At 36.2% G+C, this 25,912-nt stretch overlaps 1 protein-coding gene across 3 annotated transcripts in view; it reads right to left on the bottom strand.

Annotated features, from left to right (window-relative positions):
• Positions 1–3,552: 3,552 nt before the first annotated feature.
• TAX1BP1 (Tax1 binding protein 1) overlaps positions 3,553–25,912 on the bottom strand; it is a 52,764-nt gene continuing 30,404 nt past the window's right edge. For all 3 annotated transcript variants that reach the window (XM_034402180.2, XM_060685734.2, XM_034402183.3), the window contains 8 exons: positions 25,300–25,527; positions 23,654–23,800; positions 18,807–18,932; positions 17,430–17,501; positions 16,047–16,227; positions 15,681–15,829; positions 9,460–9,545; positions 3,553–4,671 (listed from right to left, as the gene is read on the bottom strand). In XM_034402180.2, the coding sequence (XP_034258071.1) occupies positions 4,473–4,671; positions 9,460–9,545; positions 15,681–15,829; positions 16,047–16,227; positions 17,430–17,501; positions 18,807–18,932; positions 23,654–23,800; positions 25,300–25,527 (1,188 nt within the window). In that variant the 3' untranslated portion in view covers positions 3,553–4,472. The remainder of the gene's footprint in view (positions 4,672–9,459; positions 9,546–15,680; positions 15,830–16,046; positions 16,228–17,429; positions 17,502–18,806; positions 18,933–23,653; positions 23,801–25,299; positions 25,528–25,912) is intronic.

Here is a 25,912-nt window from a genome sequence, read left to right on the forward strand (position 1 = left end):
ATTACCAAAGCACACAATAAAATGGGCCTGGTGGCTCAGCAGACTGATAGCATTGTAATTAACACCAGCTGTCTGCAATTACTGTAAGTTCGAATCTCACCAGGCTCAAGGTTGACTCAGCCTTCCATCCTTTCCAAGATAGGTAAATTGAGGACCCAGGTTGTGGGGCCAATAAGCTGACTTTGTATAAATATACAAAAGAATGAAGGCTATTGCTTAACGCATTGTAAGCCGCCCTGAGTCTCTGGAGAAGGGCGGCATATAAATCAAATTTAAAAAAAAATGTTCTCAATTTACTTAATACTCAGAAAATGGTGAGAGTAGGAAATAAATAGAATATAGCACATGTGAATTTTTACAATAATAAATATACTATGAAAATAGGGAGTTTATAATTCATAAATGTAACAGGATTCCTTTGGATTGAGATCCAATACATCTCTCGCCAATAGAATAGTTTATTTTCAACTGAAGATAATTTTTTTGGAAAACGTGGAAAAACACAGTTTCAAGGGAATATTTTAAGAGATTATATATACACGGTCTGTTCATGATTACCATATAGCAAAGTGTATTTTAAAACCTTTAAAAGGCAATGGATTTCCTTGCCACTAAAATCAGAGTGATCTATCTTTTTCTTTCTTTTTCTTTCTTTTTTTCTTTTCTTTCTTCTCTTTTTTTCTTTCTTTCTCTGTCAATCTTGTTTCCAAATGACTCTGGCCAGTTTACAGCATTAAAAGCATTAAAATCATAAAAGATAAATATTTCTAACAAAAATCAAAATTACAATAAAAAATAGGACTATAGTTAAACGGATGTGCAGGAAGGGAGGTGGGATTGCCTCTTAATTCATTAACCATCACCAGTGTTTTGCTCCCCCATTGGGGTGTCAAGCCATCTGGCAGGTCTTTTGGCCTTTACAGAAGGTTGGAAAAATGGGAGCCAATCTTAATGAAGGGCAAATTGTTCCAAACCGCAGAAGCCACGGCAGAGAATGTGCTTCTTCTGGACACCGCCAGCCATAATTACTTGAATGACAGCACCTGCAGCATGCTTTCTCTGCTGATACAGGTGGAAGGGCCAATCCCGGTGGGGTGAGATGGTTCCTCAAATAACTTGGACCCATACCATGCAGGGATTTAAAGGTAATAATCAACACTTTGAATTGCAACTGGACACAAACTGGCAGCCAGTGCAGCTCATGGAGCAATAGTGTAACATAGACTGTCCCAGGTCCAGATAGAAGATAACCTGGGCTTGAATGACTGAGCACAGAGATTCCCAATCCAGGAAAGACCATAATTCGGGTACAACCTGAAGTGCAAAGGCTTGCCTAGTCATGACTTCCAGCTGCTCTTTGAGCAAGAGTCATGACTCCAGGAGAACCCTCAAGTTGCTGATTGGATCTAGAGTAGTGTAGTGCAACTCTGTCCAGAACTAAGTTAAAATCCCGTATCTTGAAACTCCATGCACTCAAAGCCATTCGGTCTTGTCAGGGTTCAACCAAAGCCTATTTCCCCCATCCAGGTTCCCACAACCTCCCGGCATTGCAAGTGGGCCAGCAATAGCATCACTTGGATCACCCTGGAAATATAAAGCAGACTATCATCATGATCCTAAACCCTTGGTGGCAAATTATCTCAACCAACAGCTTCAGGTAGATGTTAAAAAGAGGTGGGGAGAACACCAAGCTATGCAGCATGCACGAAGAAGTGGCCGTGGGTTGGACGTCTCTGTCAACATCAGTTGGGACCAGTCTTGGAGTGAAGAGCCGAACCAGTGCAAAACTGTGTCACCTAGTCCCAAACACTGCAGCTGGCCCCAAAAGATACCATGATTGATGGTACTGGAGTCTGCTATGAAATTGAGAACAAAAATGGTTGCATTATCTTTACCTTACTCTTGTCAGAGATCATCAAGTGCAGCCAATGACATTTCTGTCCTGTAATGGCCTGAATCCAGACAGGAAGGGGTCCAGATAATGTTTCATCCAAGATCATATGAAGCTGCCAAGCAACTACCTTTTCTACCACCTTCACTAATAAGGGAAGTTAGGCACTGGACAAAAGTTGTCCAGATGAGATCAAGTGATGGTTTTTAAAGGAGAGAACAAATCAGGGCCTCCTTAAAAGGAGGTAATACGGTAATAACTGGTAATATCCCTTCCTGCAGTAAGGAATTTATCACTGCTTGAATCCATGTGCTAGTTCTGGAGGTTTTTACCAACCAGGCGGGACAAGGATCTAATTGAAACTGAGAGTTTTAAGGAATCTGTTCACTTCATCAGGTCCAACAAGATCAAACTGTTCCTAGATTACCGGGAAAGATCTTTCCCCAGCATCTCAGACAGACCTGCACCCTTCATGTGTTTCAAGGGAAAATAAATCCAAGTGACTTTTTCTGTTAGGTGTTGAACAAATTCCTCTGTGCAGTCCTGAAGATGTTCAACTGAGCTCCCGTCCTACAAAGTACCTGTTGACCCGGATCAGGGCTGTGGGGTGACGTTCTGTGGACTCAGTAAAGGCGGAGAAATTGGGTTGTTTCATCACTCTTATCATCACAAGATAAGCCTTAACAGCGGCTCTGAGTCATGTGTGATCAGAGTCATCCTTCATTTTCCTCCAATGGTGCTGTAGGAGTCTCTTAATCCTTTTCAGTACCCACAACTCCTCCATAAACCACAGGGAGAGTTAGAATGATGGTTCAAGAGTGTGGTCCTGTCCATAGTCCTGGCCACCCTTTGATTTCATGTGGTTACCAAGGCTTTGGCAGGCCATGAAACAAAACTTTCAGAATGTATTCCTCTGAAACCCTATCAGTTCCATCAGTCACTGGGGATGGACCAGGCCTCCTTGCAGAGAGGGTGGCATAAGACAAGTTCATGGACACCAGGGACGAGGTTAGATTTTCCCACCAGATCACGTTGCCATTGTTCCGACAAGTAAATCCTATCTGGTGAATGACCACTGTCTCAAGTCAGGCCAAAGATTATTTAGGATAGGCTTATGGTTGCCATGGAGGCCATGAACTCCTGGACCACTTCAGAGATCACACTCAGGGATGGCAAATTGAAGTCCCCCAGAAACATAAGTCTGGGGAACATTGCCGCCAGTCCTGAGATGGCCTCTAGCAGCTCAGCAGAGAAGCTGATGCAGTAGCAACATTCCCAATTGATCTCACCTTCAGAAAGAAGCTCTCATAATCAGAGACTTGGAAAGCAAGGGCCATGAAGGCTATACCATCCCCCCATCTCATATACTGGGGTCTCAGCTGATGTCAAATCTTAAACCTGTCTGAGCACATCTCCAATAATAACCAATTAGAGCAAAAGCAGGCAACAAATATGAATATTCTCACTATTATTTGCACTTAATCCCCTAAATAGGTCACAGGAAAAAGTTATGAGTTATGGAAAATAATGCAAAAAAAAAAAAAAAGAAAGAAAACCCTTTCAGAAAAACTCTTTGTAGGGTAGGAATGTATCAGTAAGAATAACCTGAAATCTATGACATTGGCTTGGTTTTAAAAAATGACTATGAAAGGATGTCCAAATATGATTAAGTGAAAGATAATTTTATTCTATTAAAGAGTGATTGTGGCAATTTTTTCATCTGCAATAGTTTACAAAACATTTCCTAGAAGACTCAAACAAAATTTAATACAGGTTTGAAAAATATAAGGAGATTAAATGAAATCACATACTGTTTACTTTTTCCTTTAATTTGCTATCATAAAACATGAAAAGTTAATGTTTTTATCCAAAAGGATCGAATTATTTAAGATTTTTGCAACTCTCAAAAATATAGTGGTTTAGATATATACAAACATTCAACAAATTTAAGGGGGAAATGTGCTAAACATAAAATACTAAAAATATTGATTGTATGACCACAGCTTTGAATGTCTATTGAAGGATTTTAAACACTGAAAATTTACTAAGTAACAAAAAGGTCATACTTTTATTACACATTTATTAATAGCTCTAAATGCAGTAATTTTCATAGTTTTAGTAGTATAGTGGACATTTTAGAATTGGGATAATAATGATAAAGGTGAATATTATTGTAAGGCTTTTATGCAAAACATTTAATCACAACACAACTATATTTTTGCAACAGATGAAAAACCCATGTTGCAGAAAGATATACCTAAAATTATTAAAAAACATCATTTTATTGAGAAATAAACTTTAATATGTTAGAACAAGCAAAAGGAAAACTGTCATCCCGCCACAAATTGAACTCTGGAGACAAGTCTGCAAATTTTCTATGTGTTTATGAATTGTTAGCCAAGGAATAAATATTGACAGATACAACGTATTTGGCTATATGCTAGATTGAGGAAAAGGCCAAAGATTTATTCTAATCAACTGCAATGCTGGTCACTAATTTTCTAAGCTTACATCATTCATGAAGCATTCCTTGTCTGAGATAACAACCTTTACCTGTTATAATGCATAATGATACCCCAACCTAATCAAAATTTAAAACATGATCAAAGTGTGTTTGAACATGGTTTTCAAAGGTTTGCTGGTCATAATCAGGAGGAAACTGTTCACGGCACATTGGACACACCTTCCAGTGACTTTCAACATGTTCTTCAAACTTGCTTTGATCATAGTTAGGAGGAAACATCACTTCACAGAGTGGACATTTCTTGATGTGCACAAAACTTGGAATAAAAAGAGAAAGAATTGAAGATAACAGTGAAATTGAGATCAGTATTTAATCTCTAACAGCATTATCTTTGTCATTGCTATTATCTAAGTGAATGGACATAACCAGCAATAGCAATAGTTTTAAGAGTTACTGTACTTTTCGGCATTTGTGCATCTTATACAGTGAATGTTGTCGAAGCCCTGCCCATCTGCCGGCCCCCACCCTTCGGCCTCTGCCTCCCAGCAATTTACTTCCTTGCAGCAAACAAGGTCAGTTTCAGCACAGATTTAGCATGAGCAGATTGATGGTTGGATTGGCCTCCTGGAATACCGCCTATCAGCTGTTCCAGGCTGCAGGGATAGCTACTGCCTGTCGCTGCAGTTGCCACCAACCGCCGCATCTGCGTGCCCCATTTTCAGCCTCCGTGCGTCCCATTTTCAGGCCCTTCACCTGGAACAGTTGATAAGCGGTATTCTGGGAGGCAGTTCCAACTACCAATTAGCTGCTCGTGATAAATCAGGCTGTGCTGAAGCTGACCACGCTGTTTGCTGTTTGCTGCAAGGAAGCAAATTGCTGGAAGGCAGAGGCAGATTTTTTTTTCTTGTTTTCCTCCCCAAAAGCTAGGTACATCTTATACAGAAGGGTCTGGGTAGAGCTCCCCTAGACCCCCAGGCTTTTTTTCTTTTAAGCCTGGGGCTTGCAGGGTGAGAGCTCCCTGAAAGCTCTTCAAAGCTCTGGAGCTGGGACGAGTCTGCTTAAAAATAAGCAGACCGAAGCGTCGCGACCACACCAGCAAAGCAACTAGAAAGATTATAAAGAATTTGGATTTTGGATTTTGGATGCTGGCAGAGTTAATCCAGGAGACTAAAAATGCAAGTATTGTATGCTAACTCCATTTAAAAAGGGAAAGATGGCGCCTTCACTTATAAGTGAAAGTCCTTGTTAACAACAGTAACATTGTTAAAGCTATCGGGTTACTTAAGAAAAAGATTTAAAGTGGTATTGATTTTAACTAACTTACATTCCTAACTTGCCTGGAAATAATTTGAGTTAATGACCTGATAGCTGAATTAATACAAATATAAAGAGACAATTAAAAAATGGCTGAAACTAAAGATGGATTATATGAGTCAGCAAACTTGCAAGTAGTGACTGTGAAGGACTTAAAAGACTTTTTAAAATCTTTTACTGCTGAGATAAGACAGATAATTAAAAGAACTATTCAAGATTTTAAATTGGGGAATAATAATGACTTGCTGGCTGGAAAAGAGGAAGAAATTAATCAGGATGTGCCTTTGCAGGACAAAAGAGACATTATTGGGGTTAAAATAGAGGTTATTATACCGAAATCACAGGTTCTGGAGAAGGCTTCCATACAATTAACTGAGAAACAGCAAGAAGACTCTTTGCTGCAGGTTGATAAATATTTTGACAAGTTTTGGCTCTACAGACAGAATCAATATATAAGGAACGAACTGATGGATTACAAATGCAGGAAGAATCGAAATTAAAGGAAAGAATTTAATCGAAAGAATCGATTAAAGGAAACAACCCCAAGAAGAGAACAAATTCCTAAGACATACCAACTACAATTTCAAACCAAAAAATTTTTGAAAATAAAAGCGGGGGGAGGAGTAATGCTGAAGAAGAAAGTATTATTGAAGAAGGATTGGGGAAAAAATATAGAAAGAAAGAAAGACTGGTCATATTTTGGAGATTGTTTCATGATGTTAAAAGAGTTAATTAAAGTTGGATAACTTCTGAATTTTATGGTAGCTTTAAAGTATTGAAGTTTAAAGGTGGATAACTTAAAATTTAATGGATAACTTTTTGAAAGTTTTGAAACTTATATTTTGGAGAATGTTCTGCTAATGTATTAAGAGATTTTAAAATGTTTAAAATAAGATTATAGGGTGTTTTTTTTACAAATGTGAAATGTGATAAGAGAATTTATAAAAGGAAGGTTGAAGTATAATTTTTAAAAGGGGAGTTAACAAGTGTGAGAGCTTTGAATTCTGTAATAGCTAGCATATTTTAGCTTATGTTTGTTAAATGCTATATCCTGTTTTTGCTCTGGGAAGTTGGGGGGGGAATTGGGGAGGGGGGGTTGGGTGGGGATAAAATGATGCATGATAATTGATTGTGTAATGTTTGGTTGTTTGAATATAAAAAAATAAATAAAAAACTTTTGTTTAAAAAAAAAAACAGAAGATGATGAGCTGGACTGGACTGGGAAAGCCCAGTCCAGTCCAGTTTCAATATCCAAATATTGCTTAATGGGGGGAGGGGGGGAGAGCTCCTATTACCTGTCACTGTTCCTACCCACCTTGCAGTTTGAAAGTATGCAAATGTGAATAATATAAATAGGAACCACTTTTGTGGGAAGGTAAAAGTGTCCCAGCATATAGTCATGTCACACGACTATGGAAAATGTTGTCAAACAAAGCTAACTCTCTCAACTAAGAAAGGGAGATGTGCACCGCTCCTAGAGCTGTAAACGACTGGACAAGGGAAACCTTTATTTTTATATTCAAAGGACCCAGTATTTTTATTATAATTCCAATTTTGGAAAATGAGTGGAAAATCATTTATTTTTCCAACTGTAAAAATTGAAATTCAATTCTTCTTAGAGTTCAAGACCTGGAATTTAAGCTTAAGGTCCAAGCTTCTTGCCCTGCGAGATTCCCCCCTCTTGTAGTTTGGCCCTCCACGTTATCGAGGGCCTATCTTGATGACGGGTTTTGGAACCCCGAGATGGCATGCGTCAAAAAGGGGATTAAGGGTTTTTTTAAATGCATTGTTAACTAAAATTTTAAGGGGTTCAGGGATGACCAGAGTGGGACTGGGGGAGAATCCACAAGGGTCATGGCCGGGTCCGGCAGAGGGCAGCGGCATTAGGGATGCAGGGTTGGACACCAGGGAGGGGGCATATGGCCCTCAACCTTATGAGGGCCATATGATCTGTACTGTGGGTCGGATGGGCTTCCTGGTGGAAGCAGGGGGCCATATCATGTTATGGGAGTGCGCTCTCGCTATCTTTGTGCGATTGCGCACTCCGGTCCCCAAGGCTTTACTGGTTCCCCAGGTAGCACAGACTCTCAGGGCCTGGGCCTTCGGCTGATGTTGTGCAACGCCAGATCCATGGTAAATAAGGCCCCCCTCATTTACGATATTATTCAGGAGGGGGGAGCGGATCTGGCGGGTATTACGGAGACCTGGTTGTGCCCAAAAGGGGGGGTGCCCCTGGTTGAAATGTGCCCACCAGGTTTCCGGGCGTTTCATCAGCCGAGGGTCCAGGGTAGGGGCGGGGTGGTGGTGGCAGTTATTATTAAAGAAAGTCTATGTCCGAGGGAGACCACCGTACCTCAGATAGCCGGATGTGAGTCCCTCCTTGTGAAGTGGGGTCGTGGGGTGCAGATGGGCCTGCTGATTACGTACTTGGCTCCCTGCTGCATGGCAGTGGCCCTGCCCAAGCTTCCTGATGTGATAGCCGGGGTGGCGGTTGATACCCCCAGGCTTATGGTTATGGGGGATTTCAACCTGCCATCTGTCGGTGAAACATCTATGGCAGCTCGGGAGTTCTTGGCTTCCATGACGGCCTTGGACCTGACCCAAGTAGTTCAAGGCCCTACTCACATGGGGGGACACACTCTGGACTTGATTTTTGTCTCTGGTCAGTGGCAGAGTGATCTGGAAAGAGGGGATTTAGTCATCGAACCCTTGTCATGGTCTGATCACTCCCTCCTTCGCATGGACTTTTGAACCGCTACACTTCGCCGCAGGGAGACGGAACCGACCAGGTGGTTCCTGACGGACCCGGATAGGTTCCTGATGGAGCTTGGGCCATTCCCTGAGACTCTGGCTCACGGCACGACTAAAGAGCTGGTGGCCGCCTGGGATAGGGCGGCCGCCAGAGCTTTAGATCGTGCCGTGCCTTTGCGGCCTCTGACCCAGTGCCGATCTCAATTGGCTCCGGTTCTCCAAGGAGCTGAGAGAGATGAAGCGCTGGAAAAGATGCCCAGAGAGTGATTGGAGGGCCAGTCGCTCCGAATCTGACCGAACACTGATGAGGTCTCATATTAAGATCTACCTAGTGGCGATAAAAGCGACAAAATTTAACTATTTTTCTGCTCTTATCGGGTCTGCAGAGAACCACCCAGCAGCCCTGTTTAGGGTGACCTGCTCCCTCCTTCATTTGGGAGCGAGGGAAGATCCCTTGCAGGGCAGTGTTGAGGATTTTGTGCAATTCCTGCATTACAAAGTCACTCAGATTCGGGAAGGTCTGGACTCTGATTGGGTAGATCCGGATGGAGTGATGGAAGGGAATCTTGAGAATGTTATCTGGGAGGGGTTTGACCCTGTGACTCCTGAGGACATGGACAGGATTCTGGGGAGGCTTAGCCCTGCCACGTTTGTTGGATCCATGTCCCTCCTGGTTGGTGCTGGCCTCCCAGGAGGTTACACGAGGCTGGCTCCAGGGGATTATTAACGCTTCTTTGAGTGAGGGTTACTTCCCCCCCTCTTTGAAAGAGGCGGTGGTGAGGCCAAATTGTATATATTTGTTTTAATTGGTTTTAAATTTTATAAATTCATGTGTTTTAATGTGGCTGTACACCGCCCTGAGTCCCCTGGGAGAAGGGCGGTATAGAAATCCAATAAACTCTAAACTCTACTCCAGTGAAATTTCACTCATTTTTGTCCACAGTAAATGATCACACATTCACATAAAGTATAACAGTGAAAGCTGGCAAGAAATCTCTGGTGTTAATTTGAAAACACAATTTTGGCATTAGTATCTTACCTGGAATCAAAACAAAAGCCTGTCCCACGTTCATGTGAGTGCAGATCTGATGGATCTGGAGCTGAAGGTGCACTCGCTTCATCAACCTGCAAAGGAAGTGTTTGATTTTATTGAATGTATTTTTCTCATCGAATTGTTGTAATTTTTATTATTACTATGACTACTTACATTCACAAACCAACATATTTGTGTGAAATGGCATTTATCTTACAGTTTCATATTGTTGAGATTATGTCATTTTCTTTCTTGAAGCAAAGAGCAACAAAATGTTGCCTTGAAGCTTTTCCTTGTCTCATCCCTGTTGCTTGCAAATGCAGAAGAGCAAAAGTGTTTCTTTTTTTTCCATGTTTTATTAAATTTATTAAATTTATTTATATTCAATCTGGTTTTCATCAAACAGTGTTTGGTCTGGGTACAGTAACGTTTCATCAGTCATAATATTCATTTTTGTTATAGCATTCATCACAATAATAATAGTAGTACAATAACAAAGTAATATAATCACAATGATACTTAACATCCTCTTCTTTTAACATTTCTCATTAGGATTCCCTCTTTTAATTTCTCTTCCTTTCTAATTTCTGTCTTTCTTACCTAACCATCAGAACCCTATAGAATCAAGTTTATTCCATTTCAAAGAACAACAAAAAGTATAAGAAAAAAGACTTCCGGTTTGGCGTTCCGGTTTGGCGTCGCGGCGAGACAGTCGGGGAAATAGCAGGCTCTGATGAGCGTTGCGAAAACCCCGGCTGCCGAACTGCCGCCGATGGGTCTTCAGACCGGAACCGTCCTGCAGGGACAGGGGAAAAGAAGGGGTGCCTTGGAAGACCAAGAGGAACAGGCAAGTTCCTCGGACGTCAGAGGGAACCCTCTGTGAGTTGGCAGAGGGGGGCGGCAGCCATGGCGGCTGCCACGAAGCTGGGACAACCGGGCTAAGAGATGTGCAGGAGGAAAGTGGATTGAAACGGAGCATTTTGAAGCCGGGTGAGTGACAACCAATCCAGGCTTGCAACAACGCTTAGAGCAATATTATTAACTGTAAGACTCCTAGACTTAAAACAGCGGCTGAACAACAAAGGGGCTATGGAAAGTTTAAAATGTATCTTTAAAGAGACAAAGACCTGATAAACAACTAACTCTAGAACAGAACTAATGGAATTAAATATTGAGACATGGTGAAAAGACTGGATATTCTAAAACTGGAACTGTTTTTTTTTTTTTTAAAAAAAGGAGATTTGATACTTTTAAAATCAAAGCAAGTAGAGTAATTAAACTGGACTGTTATATAATTGTAACAAAATGGATACTTGCCTGACTAATGGAAAATGTGGATTGTAGAGGAACACTTTCTGGTCTAAAAAGGAACATTGTAATTCGTCTTTGTTATGGAAAATTTTGAACTTTACAGATAACAGTCGTGGGATTTTGTGGAGGAGCTTTTTTTTTCTCGTCCGCAGGCAGTTTGACTTTGTTGAAAAGAAAAGAAACTACAATGGAACTCCTATAATTGGAATAATAACAATTTAAAAAACTGGCACAGGAACAAAAGAAGGACATAGCGCAGACTCAAGAGAAGGGACTTGATGCATTTTATCCGGATTAAAAATAAGAAAAAGACTTAATGTGACATATGGAGGACAAAATTGGAAGACTATGAAAATGGAAGGAAATATATGCTAGCAGACGAGAAAGTGAAGAAATGAGGTAGACACGGCTGGAAAAAGGAAAAAGATTAAAACAATGTGATTAAAAATGAAATAATGTATAGGTGGTAGTAATAATAAAAAGGAGGGTTTTTTTTATAAGATAATTATGGATGTATAAGAATATGAAAAGAATATGACATAGATATATAAAATTGAAATATTGATGGAAATTAGAATATAAGAGAAATTAAGCATGTTAAAAAAGATTTTTAAATATATACAAAGTTATGTTTTAATCAAGAACCATGTTTCAATGTTAAATTTGTCATAAAAAAGGATAATGATAATATGATTAACTGAAATAAGCAATGTATAGATGGATGGAAACAATAAAAAAGAGGAGGTAGTAAAGTTAACTATGATTATGCTGTGATTAACAAACAAAAAACAAAAAAGAATATGCTGTGTTTAACAGCCAAAAAAATAAAAATGCTATGCTGTGTTTAACAGCCAAAAAAATAAAAATGCTATGCTGTGTTTAGCCAAAAAACAAAAATGATTATGCTGTATTTAACAGCCAAATAACAAAAATGATTATGCTGTGTTTAACAGCCAAAAAACAAAAATGATTATGTTGGGTAGGACAACAAAATAAACAGGATTTTGCTGGGAGTAACAGCAAAAATGAAATGATTATGTTGGGTTTAACAACAAAGACAAAGATAAAGATGTTAGGTTTAATAGTAAAAATAAAATGACTATGCTGGGATTAACAGCCAAAAATAAAAATTATTATGCTGGGTAAGACAGCAAAAATAGGGAGGAGTATGTTGAGATTAACGGTAAAAATGAAATGTATAAATTGGATTTAACAACAGAAATAAAGATGATAATGCTGAGTTCAATAGTAAAATAAAATGATTATGTTGGAATTAACAGCCAAAAAATAAAAATGATTATGTTGGGAACAATAAAAATGAAATGATTGTGTTGGGATTAATAGTAAAGTAATGAAGATGATTATATTGGGAGTAATAGTTAAAATATTTTTAAATGTTTACAATAACTGTAATGATTTATATTGTTAAAATATATCCATCTAAGAAAAAAGGAAGAAAAAAATGGAATTATATTTGGTTAGGATTTAAGATTTAAGTAACGGGTTTTTGCGATAATGGCATAGTTAAATTGATAAAATTTAGGGAAATAACTGAGTAAAATATTAAGTTGTGTTAACTGGAAGTTAAGATTTGTTAGTGATTTGTACTAATTTGTGACTGGATCAATGCTTCGTTTTGGAAAAGATGTGTTTTATGTTTGTGTTTTAAAAAAATAAAAAAAAGATTTTCAAAAAAAAAGTATAAGAAAAAAGAAAAATAAGTAAAATAAAAAGAAGAGGGGGGAATGGGAGAGAAAAACCGCTCAAAGTTACACCAGGAAAAGGGAAATCATCCCTTCAACATTTCTTGCCTGCTTCAGCCTTATTATTGCTATGCTTTAAATAAAAAAGAGAGGGGAGGAAGGCAAAACCAAACAACGCTAAAGAATAGAAAAAGAGCATCTAACCATTGTCTATTGCCTGCCTCAGTGTTTTATTTTCTATGCTTTTTTTTTTTTTTGGCCTGCCTCCCATATTTCTTCTTACATCTCTATTTATATCTATTTCCTGAATATTTGATTAACTATTCCTCCCCTCTCCACACTCTTCAACTGCCTGGATTCAAAGCTTGCTATCCCTGCCCCTTTCTTCCTTGCCACAATATCATCACGATATTTCTCTCAATATATTTTCCCCCAAGTTTACTTCATCCATCGCTATCATTTTTGTTATTATCTTCTCTTTTTCTGCAAATGCAGAAGAGCAAAAGTCTCTAAAAGGACCTGCTGAGGTCCTTTAAGCTGTATGTTTTCTTGCAATACCATTAAAACTTGGCAAATGCTGCTGAGGAAGCTATGATGGAAACCACTTGCAAACTTACCCTTCTCTTTTAGAAATCAAGAGAGCACCCTGCATTGCAAAACACCATTTCAATAAAAAGACTAAAAATTGATTAGCAACTTTAACACAAATGTCTCGGGACTACATTCCTGCATAGTCTCTCAAAATAAAATGCAGTTTCAAATACTGCAAGCAAGCTTCCATTTTATGAACAGCTATATTAAACAAGGAATATGCTAGAGCAACATATGAAATAAATACAAAAGATATGGACAAGTTACTGATATGTAAAGTTTCTTTACAAATTTGAGAGTATCACTACTGTAAACAGATGCAATTTACAATGATACAATTTATCATCATCCTATAGTCAGAGCTATCGCCCAAACTATTTAATTTTAAAAATTGCCCTCTTCATTTTTGTCACTGGTAATCATGCTAGCAGCATTAAAGACACACAAGCAGCCAGAAGTAGAGTTGATTAGTATGATTAGTACAACAGTGACTATTGGATATTACAGTATATTCCAAATAATTTCATAGTTCAGAAATTTATCCTGAATGTAAATGTATCCAGCAACATCAAATGGGCACACATATACAAACTGCATTCCAATTGTCAGTGATTAGCCACTTTCAAACAGGTATCATTCTGAAATATTTTATATGATATGATTTTCAAATAATGAAAATGATAGAATGCATTCATGAACTAATAAATCAAAACTCCCTGTAGCTCCAATTAGGATCACCAACGGTGATGAATATTGGAAGTTACAATTCAACAACATCTGGAAAGGTATTGTTTACAAACATTCATTTAACAACAAAATGATGTACAGTATTACAGTAGTAACAAAAAGAACGAGAAAAATATATACAAGACAGCAAATTTATACATGCTCTCAACTATTCATCTATTACAACAGGAACATGAATACAACATATATTCATTAGTCCAAAGTTCCTTAAGTTTTATTTAAAAGATTATAATTGTAACCATATTTAAGTCCATGTAAGAAAGGTATATAGGTGCACCTAATTTATTTATCTCTGAAATAAACTCTGCTTGAAAAGGCCCTTCAAACTACTAAGCAGTTGGCAGCACAGGGTCAAAGTATTATCACATAAAATTCAATTAGGACTAGGAATAAAATTATTTCATGGCTAACATAACAGAAGTCAGTATTACACTATAGCATTCCTTTTTTTATTAAGGAAAATAATGAACAGCTTTATTGATATTTTTAATATCTACCTTCTACCACATGTCATACACATAAAAAGGCTTCTTTGCTTATTTTAAAGGACTATTACTTAATCAGCTGTGTTATATTGGTGCTTGTCAGATTCCTATATACCAGTACAAAATAGTTAGCATCCTATTTTTTCTGCTAAATATCTTTGCCTAGCCAGTTAATTCCTTTTTCTATTGAAAAGTTGAAAAGCCATATTATGTTAAAACTTCTATTTGATGTAAGAACCATTTCTGAGAACAGACATACATTTGCCCAAAGTTAGCTCTCATTTGAGCACATTAGGATCCTTCTGCCTCATTACAAAAACTAAGCTATGTCAGCAAATGAGCACAAGACTTAAGCTTTGTTCCTCTTGGGTTTGCAAAAGGGTAAAGCACATAGATTAGAAAGAATACTCTCCTAATTAAACTGCAGCAGACATTTAGAGAAAAGAAAAACCTGTCACCATACAGTAGTAGCTCTGCCAAGAATAGTCACATTAAATATGCAAAATGTGAAATAAAGGTAGGCAGGTACACTGCGCTCACATTCAAGATGTTAAATAGGCCAAAAAAGTTCTGAGAGTTTCCATAATTATTCCCAGTAATGGACTCAGAGGGCAAAAGGCAAGAAGAGGAGATCAAGTTTTCTTCATTAATAGTACTAAGGCTAAAATTGTGCTGTCTGAAAACTGATCAGTTTCTCAAAAGGTTAATAGCAATGTGGCAAACTGGACTAACAGGTCATGATATCACAATATTTGCCACAGTAAAGGACTTCTTAAAAAATAATTCTTATTCAAGGAATTCTAAAAGACCACAAAGTAATTGTTATCTATTTTACAGCATTATCACATTTTATTTGAGCTAGCAACTGTCTTCATGTGAAATAGGCATTTATAGAAATTAGTATGCTTATGTTACTGGTAATTTTCTTTATTCAGAAATACTGAAATAAAATGTTACTCTGTCAGAAACACTTCTCTTGATATACAAACACCATTACATTCTTTTGAATTCAAAATATAGATTTCTGTACAATATTCCAATTAAGATAATTCGTAATGTAATCCCCAAGGCCAGCTACAGTTTAAATATTTCCAGTTTTGGAACCGCGTGTGGAAATTAGTGCTTTGGCCATGTTTCTGATCACTTTAGCCATTAACAGCACTGACTAGCAAAGATAAATCAATGTTGATATCTTTGAATAAATTATACAACTGATTTACATAATGATAAATGGATGCCACTGACTTTAATGAATCTTCTAAAGCGAGATATTATGTTCACCTCATTTAAACTAGAAACTTTCAGAGAAATATTCAGATATGCTTTGGTGGGAGATAGAGACATAACTTAAATATAAGAAACATAAATGTTATTTTAACTTCAAACTTACATTATTATCCTCAAGATCTTCTAAACCCTCAGGGCGACTGAAATTACGAGCAGGCTGACTGCATACCACATTATCTTCAAGGTCCCAAGATGCTGTTCTCATGGGTGGCCTTTGGATATCATCAGGATAAAAAGCATCATCTGCTCCATCTGAAATCATAATTAGGAGATGAACACCAGATTATATACAATGAAGCCTTTTCTGAAAGGCCATATTCCAAAAGACCTTTATCTTTAGTTAAAAATGCTTGAAAGTAATAGCCACTTTTATTAACGACTACAAATTAAGTTGCTTTGAGAACCTGTGATATCCTTCCAAAGGAATTTTTCCTAGTACAACTAATTGACAAAAACTGAATCCTCAAACCTCTAGTTTCCTGGCTTGTGTAGGGATTTCCATAGTGCAGAAGTGGTACACTAGGTAATATAGCAGGAATCTGCCCATTATCTTCAGAATTAAGATCTGGATTGAGAAAATGTAGTGCCTGCTGAGAAATCTGTCCTTCCTTGATCCTTTCTGTTTGATTTTCTGGTCTCCTTCCAGGTTTCTAAAGAATGGTTGAAAAATAATGCTATGATACACGGAACAAAACAGTCTTTTAAGGCTGCTTTATTTAGCTTTCTCCTTCCCATTATCTATAAAGATATTTTTTAAATCTTCATATTTGCAGTACTATAAATGTCTAGCTTGATAGTGTCTCTTGTTTCTTCTTCTTCAAGTAATCTGAATTATGTTATACTGAAGAGTATAACATAATTAAAAACTAATAAAACTAATAAAAAAATTATGTAAAATTTCTGACAGTTGTTTAATATTGACTGTTTTAAGTCTTAAAACTTTCTGAATTAAAACTTAAACTAATACCTTTGTTTTATCTAAATATTTATCTAAACAATTTCTAAATTTGATAAACTAATTTTTTTTCTAAAACTAACATGGCTATTATATTATAATATAATATATCTTATATCTTAATTCTCACACCCTGAAAAAATACAAATGTATTTCCAGAAATACATGTCTTGAGGCTTGGAAAAGAGCTGCTTAATGCTTAATGGTTGGTATGATAATAATATGGCAGGGAACTATGCAAATTATTTCCTTTTTTTTTTTTTTTTTTGTACAATTTGTTGCCACCCTAAAATCATCATCATCACTATCATCATGGCTGGGATACTCTTGTTAACATACACATTTATGAATTTCTCTGCTTATCATACAGATCTACTGCCCTATGCTCTTGTAAGCTTTACAAACAAGATATCTAACAGTTTAAAGCTTCCATGATACAGTGGTACCTTGGTACTCGTTGTTAATTGGTTCCAGAAGGTGCAATGAATACTAAAAGTGATGAGTGCCACATGACTTACCACATGACCCTTTTCCCGGCCAGGCAGGACTTTGTGTCTGGGTCTTTTCCTACGTCAGAGACCTTCCCAACATGGCTGACTTCCTGTTCTTTCTCCGTGGCCATCCCACTTTTCCTATTCACCGTGTCAAGTATCAAACAAGCAACAAGTACCAGGGCATTTTCACATCAAAATGCATTGAGTATCAAATTTTATGAGTTCTGAAGAAGTTGAGTACCAAGGTTCCGCTGCACTATGTTACAAACTCACATTTAATTATATCCCAAGATAATTTTTTTCTTCTAACTACTACAGTATTCATATTCTGGTTCTTACACAGCTGTCTACTGCCACATGACAGATATATATTATTAGTAATTCACTGATATTAAATCAGTACCTTCTCATTGCTGAGGGCTCCCAGATGAGATGTCAATTCATCTATCTGTCTGTCTTTTTCAGCCAACTGCATCTATTTAAAACACAAATTAAAATAATGTTAGTGACTAAAAGACAGTTCTCCAGATATATTTTCAGGGTCAGATACTTATTGTCATAATTTATAAGATATGCTCTCCATGTGGTTGTTGGAAATATCACATTATTATTTATTTGTTATACCTAGTTCCTTATATTGACTATACTTGGTTTTCGTATTTATGTTTTGTTGAATTTTTAAGGGTCTGCTGGTTTCCAAAACTTTCTTATGTATTAAGGCAAGGCAAAAAAAATGCAATCCATAAATGAGAAATCAGACTCCACATTGTAACCTTTAAGGTGGACTCTGCTTTCATTTGTCATAAATAAAAAGTATTTTGCTGATATGTATGTTTTATAAAGTAGGATGTAATACTAATCTTCGAAGTGCCACATTGAGGTAAGGACATTACGAACATGAAGCAATGGGATGCGGGTAAAACAAAAAATTCCCAGTGAATTAAAATTTTTAATTTACTGAATTAAGTTGCTAACATAACTATTCCCTATTTATGTATTTTTTTAATACAACAAAAACAGAAACTTAGAAACATAATTTTAAAGACTGTTCTCTCCTACAATACTTACTTTTCTTTCATTACAAAATAAGAGCTTCTTCAGTCACTTATAGTGTGGAAAAGAATTAGCACTTTTCAAGTTAGGCTACATATGGACAAAAACAAATGGTCTTCCTTGTGTAATAAATAACATGCTGAAACTCATGTTCAGAAGAGCTAGCTCTCTGTCATTATAGTCCCAAAGCCAGACAAATAAATAATTCTGCATCATTGAAGGCAGTACAAAAACAAAATGATGACATGTTCAGTGATAATAGTTCTATCGTAAAAATTTGGCTTCAATGATTCAATAAAGTGAGTACAGGTAGTCTTTGATTTACAACCACAATAGGAACTGGAACTTCCATTGCCAAGCAATACAGTTGTTAAGTGAATCATGTGGTTAAGTGAATCCAGCTCACACAATGATTCTGCTTGCTGGAAGTCCCCTGGGAAAGTTGCAAATGGCAATCATGTGATCTTAGGATCCTGCAACTGTCATAAATACATGCTGACTACCACTACCCAAATTTTGATCATGTGATCATGGAATGTTCATAAATTCACATCATAAATCACTTTTTTTCAGCACCAGTGTGACTTAGAGTAGTCATTAAACAAATGGTTGTACCTGTAAACATTTCTGTTAATCACCAACTCTAATTTCCCTTGCAAAGTGATTATTTTAATTAGAAGATTGTATAACCATATCAAATAATTGTTCAAATAAGGGTTAGGCTTACTAGATACTGATCTTTCACCACAGCTAATTGTTGCTTCACACTCTCACTAATTTTCACTTGCTCCTTCCATTTCAGTTCCAATTTAGCCAGTTCATCAGCATACATCGTAGATTTCAATTTCTCATCCTAAGGAAAAATTATAAATCATCAAGGTTTGAGAAACCCACAGATTATTTTGGCCAGATTATTTTTAACTGAGAATCCAAAAACTGAGTTGTTGTTTATTAATTGCCTCTAATCATACATTATTTGACATTTTAGCTAAAGAATAAAACAATGAACACTCTTCAAAGTATTTAGTAGTCTTCTACACAAATGCACAATTCTTTTTCTGCCAAGTAGGATTACTGCAAACACACTCCATAAAATTTTACAACGATCGTGCGCAAAGCACATGCGCGAAGAGAACCGGTAGTAACACCGATTGGAACCCACTACTGATTGGCAGGCAGTCTGTAACAGAATGGAATGATGTGGATATGAGCCTTGGTGGCGCAGCGGACTAAACTGCTGTTAAGTAGCACTTAGCTGCCAGCTGCCAGCAATTACTGCTAGTTCAAATCTCACCAGGCTCAAGGTGACTCAGCCTTCCATCCTTCCGAGGTAGGTAAAATGAGGACCCGGATTGTGGGGGCAATAAGCTGACTCTGTATAAAAAGAACACCGCTTAGGGGCCCCCCAAAAGCCCTACTAAGCAGGTATATACAAAAGTATGAAGGCTGTTGCTTAACACATTGTAAGCCACCCTGAGTCTCCGGAGAAGGGCGGCATATAAATCGAACCAATCAATCAATCAATAAGATCCAGTACTGAGCTCAGAATTGACTGCTGTATCATCTATCGAGTCAGTGGAGGAAACCCCCCCCCCATCTTGCTAGATTGTGTCCTGTCTGGTGCCCAAAAGAGCAGAAACGGACTCAATCATGGCTGAAAGAGAATACCTGGCATTTTACCAGGTATAACTGAGCCAGAATCCCTAAGAAGACAGAAATAGCCCACCACAAACTATTTCACCTCATGATCCTCCCAAACTTCTTAGATCTGGTTTTGTAGCAGCTCAGATAAAAAGAGCTGAGCTCTCATCATTTCCCAACTATAGCAAATGACTAGTACTCTTCTAAAAAAAGGAACCAGAGAAAAAGGTCACAAGGGGAGCTTAGACAAAGACTTGCAAACCATAGCTAAGTGCAATTTGAAACTGGGAAGTGATTGCCTCCTTGCAAGTGAAGATATACGTTCTAATCCTGCCTATCAGAAAAAGGAAGAGGAGCATACACGTACACACACACACACAAAGAGAATACGTACTCTCCTCATCTTCTGGAATCAATAGAAAGAGTTGCTACACAGATGAAGTTTTTGCATTTTTTTTAAAAAAAACACCTCTGACTAAAACAAAACATTTAATTCCTAAACTGTTTCATGATGAAGACAGCCCTACGTGCATTTGACAAAGCTATTTCCATGCTTTAAAAAAGACTTGTAATTAATTCATTTAGATTTGCATTCTATGCCAATATTAGCTTTATTTTTCTAAGGGAGCACAGTAGGAGCTGATACCTGGAGATGTAGGCAATGTTTTATCATCAACTTCAACTGTAGAAGTTTCATTTTTTGAGCCATCTGTCAAATTCAGTTGATCCCCTAAAGTTTTCTTTATGAAAAATATTTTATTTAAAATATCTCTTTCATTAAAAGGATTCTACGGCAAGTTCTTACAAATATAATAAAAATAATCCTTCAGATACAAAACAATTAAGCAAAATCAAAACTTTGTCTTAAAAATCTTTATTTAAATACCTCAGCAAAAAGGAAATACATGTTCTGATCTATAGGCTTCCTTATAAATTAAACAGCACAAACATAGTCTCAGCAAACCTCTTTAATTCATATGGCTGTAAATTACTTTCATTTACAGTCCGCAAGACTTGCTAAACAGACTTTCAGAGGAAGGTTATCAACACCCACCTATCTCACGTGGAACAGTGCCGAAGACCTAATTTCCAGACACAGGGCAAGGCCAAACTTGACAGAGTCACAAATAGAATTTTCAAATCTTGAATCAGCCAGATGAACTAAGTGCTTCCTGCAAAAGTTCACATTCTGCTCGTTTCTCTTTTATCTCTTATGGGAGTGGCCAATCATCTCCAAGCCTTATTCCCAAATCAATCCTGTTTCCTTAATTGTTCCTGTCTCCTGACAGCTCTACCCATGCGTACACTGGGAACAGGCTCACGCTGTTCTTCTGCCTCGCTGATGTCAGACTCCGGAGACTCTGGGGACAGCAAAGAACTACCAGATGGCGTTGGCCCCCTCTCTGCCTCCAACTCAGAGCTATTGTCCAAGCCTTCCCCAGACTCCAGGACTGGCCCACATTCCTTCCCAACTTCCTCCCTGTCCGAATCTCTGCTGGCCACTGGCGGGCCACAACAATACAATGCTATATAACTTGACATATTCTAGACGTCTAACAATATCTGCGAGTCCACCCTTTTTATTCTAAAGCATGGCTGTGATGTAAAAGACTGAAAGAAACATGGATGCTAATATGGAGATAGATGAACCTTTAAATATTTTATTTTTTAAAAATGGAATATAGATGGTCTATTAATGACTGTAATTGAGCCCACAAGTTGTAATAATTATAAAACGGGTCACATGTGACTTGAGCTGATTTTATGCCTTTTTTTACAGCAGTTGTAAAGCAAATTTGTTCGCTTTGAGGCAGATTTTGCCAGAAATCAAAAGTAATCAAAAGTTTTTTTCCAGCAAAACAAAAAACAAACAAAAAAAACTATTAAATTGTAATCATGTGACCACAGCATACTGCAGGTGGTTCCAATCTTCAGACTATGATTGTACATAATATTCCAATACCTCTGTAACCCACCATTTTATCACAACTCACTACTCATCTTAGGCAAAATAAACTAAATGTGACTCTTGCGTTAAGCACAGTGACCTTAAGTATTATAAATCTTTTATTTAAAAGTATTTGCATACATACCTCAAACTCATACTGACTTGACAATGAAAGCCAGATAGAAATGTATTTTGAAATACTGTTAACATACACAGAAAATTATACAGGTAGTCCTCAACTTAAAACAGTTCGTTTAGTGACCGTCCAAAATTATAATGGCACTGAAAAACGTGATTTATGATCATTTTCAGTTACGACCTTTGCAGCACCCCCATGATCATGTGATCAAAATTCAGATGCTTGGCAACTGATTCATATTTATGACCACTGCAGTGTCCCAGGAACTTTTTGACAAGCAAAATCAATGGGATAGCCAGATTCACTTAACAGCCGAGTTAGTAACTTATCAACTGCAGTGATTTACTTAACAACTGAGGCAAGAAAGGTTGTAAAAATGGGGCAAAACTCATTTAACAAATGTGTCACTTAACAGAAGTTTTGATCTCTATTGTGGTTGTAAGTTGAGGACTATCTGTATTCACTGTGAATTTTATTGCTTTTTAGTGATAGAAAGACCATCACAAAGGTCTTTACTTATATACTGTAATATTTAAGTGGTTATAACTAAATCTGAAAAAAAGATAAATTAAAAATTAAAATATAGTAGGACATTGCAGATATTGAACAGATCAGTATTAAAATTCCGCAACTGGTGTGTGATTATTTTCCTATCAGTAGAACAAAATAGAAATACAAACTTAGCCTAATTTTTTTCCCTTAGCCAATGACAATTCTTTTGTCCAAATATAATTCTTCAGCTAATTTATATTTATCACTCACATGCTTAAAATAATGTTTCCTCCTATTTTGCAGTAATTCTAAACCTATTTCTCAGAGAACTGCCTCGGTAAATGACTAAAGGGGATGTTAAAGAAAACCAGGACAAATAATATGCATCAATTACACAGAGCTGTTGGAATATTTAATAAAGTAGGCCATCTTAATGCATCACAAAATTTAGTTTAATTTGATAGTCTTAAGAATCATCCATCATGTTACATTTGTAGCCATATAACTTTAGAGTGTATTTAAATTGATCAATTTGTTCTTTCAGGTAGATAGTTTCAGATGAAATTATGATCAATAAAACCTAGTGCAACAGAAAAAAGGCGGAAAAACTACAGTTTCACTGCAGATATCATGGTTACACTATTTATCTAGAAAAATTAGGATAAGGAATTTAGCGTATATAAAAAGAAGTCACAGAAGGAAGAAATTACTGTTGTAATGGAGAATATATGTACTGTTTTCTCATAATAATTGAGCCTTTCATTCTGCTATGGAAAGATAGAGATCAATTCTATCATAATTACTTTTGCTCAGTTGATGAGAATTTATCATCATTATGATTTCTGACAAATCATAATGAACAGATTACAAAATTATCCATTATTATCTTCTCTAATACATAATTACTAATATAATTATTACTAATATACTAATATATATTTCTTTTTCCTTTGTAAATAATATATTACACTTTTCTAAGAGGCAATTACATTTTTTCAGGTATCATCCAACACTGCAGTAAGGATGCTATCCAAGACTTCAGAAAACATTCAGATAAACTATAATAGACAACTGTTAGCATTCTGGATAAGGATTAACAAGAAGTTGCAAATATAAATGGAGTAGGTTACTGAATTTTTGCATGTATTATATATAGGTAGGACTCTGTCTACTGTGCCTTAGCTCCATTAAATTGCCTGCCTTACTTCCAATACATTTTAGAGGCTTCTAGTAAAACCTTCATGAAACTTAGGTTACCCAACTTGGAGTAACTGTGAATTTCGCTTTTCCAAAAATACACATTCTGTTGTCTGCTTCATCCAAAATAATAAATTGATTGTACAAAAAATCTTACATTCTGGTTGATAAATTTATTGACTTGTTTTTGCAGCTTCTGGCATTCTTTAAACTTTTCCTTGTAATGATCAGCAGCCATCTGTAGGCGGAGCTTTAAATCTTCAACTTCTCTGCGTAGTTCTCTCTCTGCAACATTTGATGTTCCCTTTCCCCAAACAAAAACATATGTATTCTTTAAAAAGAGTTTTTTAACATATTGGATCCAGATTCAGGAAACAGACTAAAGATTCAACAAGAATCTTGCAAATTGCTAAAAAATTAAAAAGTGATTTCAAGAAAGAAAGCAGGACCTTGAGAAAGGTGACAGAATTTGAAACAATTATACAAAATCAAGGATGAATCAGGACAAATACATAAATAACATATTGAAAGACATATTGAAATATTGGATAGAGTTGGAACAAATCAAAGATTGTATGATAATATGGATGCAAAGCTTCACAGAATTAATGTATAACAATGGGAAAAGCTTTTGGGAAAAAATCAAAGATATCCACAAATAATAAACAAAATTATTATTATGAGGTGGTTATGTAAAACTGATCACAATTATTCAAAGAAAATAGATCAAATTATTTTTTAAAAATACATAAAATTCAAACTGAAATCCAATTAATGGATATAATTGCAGAAAACAAATGAAAAATATTTCAATTTATTAAAATATATGCTGACAGATACAAAAACAAGTTTGCATCTTTTTCAACACTGAAAAAAAGGAATTTTGTTTATAAATTATTTTTGGCTGGGACACAAAAACTGATTATACAGCAACAGCTATATTGACTATATCTATCTATCTATCTATCTATCTATCTATCTATCTATCTATCTATCTATCTATCTATCTCCATTACACAAGTCTAATCAAAATTTCCTCATATACTATACATTTTACAAAAAGGCAAATTTAGATATTTGCAATATTGTTTTTACAGAGAAAAATGTGCTTAGTATTATTATACTGTCATTATTTAATGTAGTTTTTTCTTTGTATTACACTGTTTTAACAATAAAAATATATAACAAAAACAGTTTATTACCTATTGGTGCAATGTCTATAATGGAGTGACAAAAACATAAGAAAGAAAACTTTGTTACTGCCTTCAGTTAAATGGTTTTATTATGCTAAAATACTATTTATTTTGATGCAAAGAAAGCTAATTACCCTTATGTGAATATGATAATTGATATGGAGTAATATAATTATCCTGTATTTTCTGCTTTAGAAATGTAAGCCAATTTCGAAAGAAACTCTCCCCCATCAAAATGTTAATTACAATAAATTAGCTTTAATTATGCAGAAATATAAAATGAATTAATCCAGTTTATAGTAACACAATGGAAGTTGTACCACTAATACTCTATATACCCTATTCAACATTTTGGTTATATCCTATTATAATTTCGGAGTGGAACTCTGAAAATTTAAAATATATGAATATATGAAAAGCATTTAAAGCTCCAAGTTCAATCTAAATATACTTTACTTTACTATACTGTAAATGATGCGCACAGGTTGTTAAGGTAAATACTTAAATGGAACAGAAATCTAATCTCTGATGAAAGTTATCCAAATAATTTCATATTAACTGACACTGGAGCTTTATAATTAAAACTTAAGAACAGAACATCCCTTTTTACCTGTTCATTGTTCGCAGGAGAGGTTTTTTTAAGTTCAGCTACTGCATCACTCAATTGTTTCTTCAATTTTTCATTTTCAAGTCGAGCACTATGAAGATCTGCCATTGTTTTATCACGCACATTTACTGCATCACTTAGTTCTTTTGACATGAAAAGAACTTCCTGCCTGCTTGCCTGAATTTGATCCTCAGCTTTCCGAAGCTGCTCTTTTAAAACACTTGACTCTTCCTAGAAAAATAAAAAACAGTAAGTTTATATATTATTCTTAGTTTATTGTCTGTTATCCTTAAACAAAAAGAAAACCAAATTTCTAAGGCATAAATATTAGTAATGTATCAAATTCTCCAATTGTTGGAGATTATAACCGTCTGCTGTTGCCTATGGCTCCTGGCAGTCTGTCATGTCATGCTGTCAAAACACGCAACAGCAAACTATTTTTAATTGGCAGCAGTATTCTGAGAATAAAATAGACAATATATCTTTCTGATAGGCAGTGTGTTTGTTGCAATTGCAATGACTTCAAAATGAAAAGATCTCTAATAAAAAAAGAAAAGGGCAATAAAGACCTAAGGATTGGCAATCAAGGATAGATCTAGACAGTGGTGGAGACTGA

This window comes from Pantherophis guttatus, chromosome 4 (genome assembly GCF_059756535.1).
Source record: "Pantherophis guttatus breed Tessera chromosome 4, ASM5975653v1, whole genome shotgun sequence".
Lineage (NCBI taxonomy): Eukaryota > Metazoa > Chordata > Lepidosauria > Squamata > Colubridae > Pantherophis > Pantherophis guttatus.